Source organism: Castor canadensis, chromosome 7 (genome assembly GCF_047511655.1).
Source record: "Castor canadensis chromosome 7, mCasCan1.hap1v2, whole genome shotgun sequence".
Classification (NCBI taxonomy): Eukaryota; Metazoa; Chordata; class Mammalia; order Rodentia; family Castoridae; genus Castor; species Castor canadensis.
In genome coordinates this window covers 107,687,109-107,693,469 of record NC_133392.1, presented here as the reverse complement: position 1 = coordinate 107,693,469, position 6,361 = coordinate 107,687,109, and the positions used below count along the sequence as shown (strand labels likewise).

The following is a 6,361-nucleotide window of genomic DNA, read 5'->3' as shown; positions in this document are numbered from 1 at the left end:
AAGTTACTAAAAATTAAAAATAGGGTTACTATATGACCCAGCATTCCCTCTTCTGGTTATATACCTAAAAGAAATGAAATCAGTGCCACACAGAGACATCTCCACTCTCATGCTCATTGGAACATTATTCATAATAGTCAAGACATGGTCCACTGATGAATGAATGGATAAAAAGTTGTGTTCTCTATATATTATGCAGTAGAATATTATTAAGCCTTGAAAAGGGGAATTTTGTCATCTGCAACATGTCTGAACCCCAAGGGCATGCTAAGTGAAATTAGTTAAACAAAGTAAGACAACCACTATGTGATCTTACCTACAGGTAAAACGTAAAAAAGTTGAATTCATAGAAACATAGGGTAGACTGGTGGCTGCTAGAGATACAGAGTGGGTAGGAAGGAGAGATATTGATCAAAGGGTACAAACTTTCAGGTTATGAGATGAACACCGTCCAGGGTGAATGTACAGAATGGTGACTACAGTTAACAATAGTGAATTGTTATACTTAAATTTAATACTTAAATTAAATTAAATTAAATTAAATTTGCTTATATTAAATTTAATTAAATTGCTTATATGGCTGGGTATAGTGATACACACCTACATTGCTAGTGCTCAGAAGGCTGAGGTGGGGAATTGAGAGTTCTAGGTCAGCCCAAGGTATACAGTGAGCTCCAGGCTAACCTGGGCTACAAGTGAGACCCTGTCTCAAAAAACAAGCAAAAATAAACAAGCTAACAATGTGAGGTGATGTGTTAACTCACTTGATTGTGGAAACCATTTCACAAAATGTATCAAGTCATTGTGCTATACACCATAAAAATATACAATCTCATTTTCCAATTATGCCTCAAAACTGGAAAACTAATAACGAAACCGAGTTATAAGCAATATCAATGCTGGTTGAACACTAAAACCAAGTATTGTACTTTGGGAGTGAAAAATGTTGTCGAGTTGAGCATGAATGTATGCTCTACTTCTTGGATGAGACAAATAATTATAAAGTAGATGAGAAAGGCAGACCTGACTAGGAAGTTCACTTTCAGTAGTTTGGGTTTTCCCAAATAGTGACACGAGAGTCAGTCATTTCGAAATGGACACTTTGAGTTCCTCTTTAAGAATCAGAAATGTAGGTCAGGGCTCTGCTGACATTTCCATCTGCCTCGCAGAGAAAATCTGAACTGCTCACTGACAGGTGGACAGTGAGGAGAGAAGACAGCCAGCCATCGCAGGCAGCAGCATCTCTGAGCTGGAATTATGCACTGTCCGCAGGCTGGAAGGTAAAGAGCACAGTGGTCCAAGGAACCACAGCTTCAGCTCCTTCTAGAAATGCTCAGGCCACAATGTTTTCTCTTAGACGTTCTCAGGGTTATTGCATGCAGTAGTTGTGTGAAAGCTGCCTGTGACATTACTTTAATAATTATTATTGCTTATGTTCTGTTAGGTGAGCAGTTAGCTTTTAAATAGGCATGTGTCTTACTATACAGAGGAGGTCCATTGCTGACAAATTAAGAAAGGGCTGTCTGCACCTCTAAGCCACAGGACCGTTTTGAAAAATGTTATCAGCTCCTGTGTGCTATTTGATAAGCCACATGTGTTTTGAAGTTGTTTTGTGTGAGAGGCTTAGGCTCTACTGAAGGATACAAAAGCAGTAACTGGATAAAGCTCTTTACTGGGCAAGTGGATTATTGCATAATGGAAGTGAATGATTAACAGAATAGCCTAACGCCATTTGCACACTGGTAACAGTGTGGTGTGGAACTCTATACCGTGTTTCATTTGGGCTCGAAGATGGAAGGGCTCTGTTTTTCTCTTTTCATTTTTCTTCAGGTTGTATCCTTTTCCTCTGGGAGTTTTGAAATTTGGGGCTTTGCCCAAGTTTTGTTCATCAACAACTGGTATTTCTAGAACATGATATGTGTGTGTAACTCTGGCCAGCAGGAGAATCATCAAAGTCAGCGCAGACAGAAGAGCTGACTGAAGAGAGATTGGACAGGAGGAATTGTATTTTAATGTGGGTCAAATGACCTCCTAAGAGAATTCATAGTGACTTTCGAAGGAAATAAAGTTCCATTCTTTTGTCCTTCTTATTGTACCTCCTCACATCCCAGGGACATTATTTGCCCTGGTCCCTCCATTCCTTTCCTTGTACCTCCCTCCCTCCTTTTCTTCCTAATCAAAGTTTCCCATTAAAGACAATAACTGGGAGAGAGGGAGAGTGAAAGAAGGAAGTTAAGCAGGTGAATATGGTTGATGTACTGCCTAAACAAGAATGAACATAGAATTTTTAAACCTGTTGAAATCACCATAAGAAGGGGATTAAGGTGGAAAGGAGAAAAACAGAGGGGATGAACCAATTTGGGTTCATATATATATAGGAATGTCACAAGGAAACTCCCTGTAGAGCTATATTAAGCAAACAAATATGGCTTCTTATCTTCTTTTCTTTTTTACAAAATCAGAGACTAGGAGAGCAGAACAGGTCCTGCCTGGGAGGTTGGTGCCAGTGGGAGGGGGAGGAGATGTGAAATGGTGTAGGAGGGTGGATATGGTACCAATATTATGTACACAAGTATGTAAATGGAAAAATGACACCTGTTGAAACTGTTCCAGGAATGAGAGGAGGGGGGAATAAAGGAGAATTGTGGAGGGGGTGAATTCAACTATGATATATTTGATACATTGTAAGAACTTTGGTAAGTGCCACAATGTACCCCCACCCAGCACAATGATAAAAAAAAAGGTTTTAAAAAAGTGCCTAAAAAGTAAACATAAAATAAATTTTGATTAAAAAAAAAAAGACAATAATTGGGGCTGGTGGAGTGGCTCAAGTGGTAGAGTCCTGCCTAGCAAGTGTGAGACCCTGAGTTCAAACCTCAACGCCACAGGAAAAAAAGACAATAGTTAAGAAAAATTGTAAAGCTTTTTATTATTTCACTCAAATATTACAACTTAAATATTTCTTTGTGTTTTTTTCCAGAGAGAAGCAAAGAGCTTTTTCCTGTGCTGGGGCATGAATCAGGTTACGATTCAATTGGATGTGGTAGTAGCTCTGTACCTGCTCTTTAGCTGGTGCAATGGAGGTACGGGATTTTGTGTATCTGTCTGTATCTTTTATTTACAAATCAGATATCGAGAGACTATTATCTTTATGGCTTCATGCTAGGATCTCTGGAGAACACAAAATTATAAGGTAGGAAAAATATGTGTACATAAAAATGATATGGAATGAAATAAAAATGGTCCAACCTCCCTCCAAATAAGGATTACTTTCTGATGGACAGCCCTCGAAGTCTCAGTGGAATGCTTCCACTGAGAAACTTGTCACTTTGAAGTGGTATGTTGTGCTTTTGGACTTCTGTAACTGTTAGATGACCTATCAGAAGGTTGAGTTTAATTCAATTCTGCAAAGAACTTACTGATGGTTACTATGTGCCATGCCCCGAGTCAGCCCCTCTGTCCTCATGGCGACCTTGTACAATACTACCATGTTATCACACCTTGCTCATCATTAACACAGACACGTGGCCCTGTTCCGAAGACCAGATTCTGGGAGGCAGACATAAGAAACCCAAGAAGGGGATCATGGGAAGTTCAGACAGGGCAGCAGTTGGCACTTGAGGGTTTCTGTTGGAGACAATGGTATCCTGGAAGGCGGCAAGAATTCAGTCACAGGCAAGGTGAAGGCAAGGTTTAGACCTTGAATGACCAGGTTATTCAGAGTAGTGACAAAAGCAAAATCCTCAGGTAAAGGTTGGGACACAATTATTCTGGAGCAGGAGTAGGACCCCTCCAGCAAGAGATCCTAGACGCTTCCTTCCTCAGCTACCCCAGAAGTTTTTGGGGAAGTAAGACACCAGCTCTTTCCATGCTTCTGGACTCAGCAACCAGCAAGGAGGACTTGTGCACATTCATTCAAGGGATCAGTCTAGAGCATAGAGAATGGGACAGGCCCAGTGACGGGGCGTTAGACAACTTCCAGGAAGCCATTTTGAATTTGTTTTCAATCAGCTGCGATTATTTTTAACATCCCCAAGTTTGGGTGGAGATGTTGTCACTCTTTTTCAATAGCTTTATAGAAACAAAACAGTTACTCTGTTATGCATTTCTCTAGCCAATCTAATAACCCCATTTCAAAGGGAAATTGATATTTTCTATGACTCACCCCTGCACAATCTATGTTGATGCCTATTGATCACTGAGTTTTTTTCTTTGTTCTGGAAAACATGGTCTTCCTACTTCACTCCTGAGGATTGTGAAGCTCAATGGTCCAGTTTTTCTGGGCTTCTTCTTTCTTTTGAAAACCAAAACATTTGACCAAATCTGAAGTCTTCTTACTCTGTTGACAAAATTTGTGTTCTCAAAATGGCTCCATGACAGTACTCACGTATTTCTTTAAGGGGTTGGAAGGGTACTTTGTCTGAACTTGAATTGATGAACTTATTTGAAGCAGCCAGATTTTTTTTCTTTTCTTTTAAGTACGGAACTCTTTAGGATTTGTGTGTCATTCTCACACAGGGCCATGCTGTATTGTTCCAATTTTAGTATCCTGCTGCAGAAGTAAGCACAAATAGCTCCTTTTTTCCTTCTTTTCTTTTTCTTCCTCCCTCCCCCCCTTCCCTCCTCTCTCTCTCAATTCCTGCCCCGTTCTTCTTTCTCAGGGAGTCATGTAACCTAGGCTTGCTTCAAACTCATGATCCTCCTACCTCAGTTTCCTGTGTATTAGGATTACAGGTGTGAATCATCATGCCAGCCAGATATTTTCTTAAAACTTCTTTTCATGTCTTTGACTTCATTCCCTATGATGATGGAATTATTTTCATCATGACTTCAGCATTTATACATTTATAATTTATACATAAATGTTCATTGCATGAATGGAAATATTCAACTATATTTATATTATATGACAGGTTAACTCTTTAAGCCTTGCATTCCAAAGACAAAGGACTTCTAACATAAAAAATTGTCCTTTGTCACCTTTTGATATGACCTTTTGATAAAATTTAAAGATACTTTAATACAAGTGTTTTCAGAAAAAGTCTATAATAAATTTCACAGAACCTCTGGTATGTTTTCCTGGTTGTGAATTTCAAATTAATATTGCATTTCATTGTCATTTGACTTTATTAAAAATGACTATTTTTAGTGCTGGGGTCCCAACCTAGAGCATGTAATCTACCTCAGAGCTACACTCCTCACCCCCATGATTTTTTTTTCTTTTTATTAATTTATTTTAGCAGTACTGGGCTCAGGAAGGTTCAACTCAGGGCCCCAAGCTTCCTATGCAGGTGCTCTACCACCTGCATACCCCAAGTCTTTTTCCTTTTTTTCAAACAAGGTCTCCTATTTTTGCCCAGGCAGCCTAAACCATGATCCTACTATTTATGCCTTCTGTGTAGCTGGGATGACAGGAATATGTCACCACACCCGGTTTATTGATTGAGATAGGGATCTCACTAACTTTGCCCAAGCTGGCCTCAAACTATGATCTTCCTGATCTCTATCCCCCAAGTACATGGGATTACAGGTATGAGTCACCACACCTGGCCTTCCAATGATTTTAAATTAGTGGTGTTTTGCTATGAAAGTAATATATCCATTATGTAATTTTTAAGTCACAGACATACAATTTAAAAATAAAAAATTTAATGCAGAGGTTGTTGTTAAGATTTTAGTATATTTCTCTTTAATTTACCTATTTATTTACTACTGTCTAACTTGGAGCCTATATTAAATATTTTGCTTTGCCAACTCATTTTCTTTTTAACTTAACAATGTATTGTGAATATTTCTCCATATTGTTAAATTAACAATGGTTATTAATGTGGTTGTTAGGCACTATATTCTTACCACTGCAAGAGTATGTTTTATTTGTTATATTCATGATCCGCTGATAAAAGTAGCTTTTGTCTAAAAAAGAATAAGAGATGGAACCAGGGACCGGTAGCTCACACCTATAATCCTAGCTACTCAGGAGGCAGAGATCAAGAGGATCAGGGTTCAGAGCCAGCCCAGGCAAATAATTTAAGAGATCCTATATCAAAATACCCAACACAAAAAAGAGCTGCTGCAGTGGCTCAAGTGGCAGAGTGCCTGCCTAGCAAGTATGAGGTCCTGAGTTCAAACCCCAGTACCACCAAAAAATAAATAACAAATGGGTTGAGTACGTAGAGAATGAGCTTTGGATTCTGCAGTGCCCAGTGTTATATCTAATTTATCTGTGAAAAACATGGCATGGCATCGATGATGCTCATTTGTCACACAAAAGTAAGAAAGCTAATTGTGTTTGCTCGCTGGATGGTGAGAGTTCAGAGGCCGGCTCTAGTCTTGTGTTGTGCTCTGAACATCAGTAGAAGCT

General features: G+C 39.1%; 1 protein-coding gene across 1 annotated transcript in view; it reads left to right on the top strand.

The window, feature by feature from the left end:
- The first annotated feature begins 1,100 nt into the window (after positions 1–1,100).
- The window catches only part of Il23r (interleukin 23 receptor), a 67,795-nt gene continuing 62,534 nt past the window's right edge, over positions 1,101–6,361 (top strand). Inside the window, exons 1-2 of the mRNA XM_020182445.2 lie at positions 1,101–1,280; positions 2,981–3,083. Of these exons, the coding sequence (XP_020038034.2) occupies positions 3,014–3,083 (70 nt within the window). The 5' untranslated portion in view covers positions 1,101–1,280; positions 2,981–3,013. The remainder of the gene's footprint in view (positions 1,281–2,980; positions 3,084–6,361) is intronic.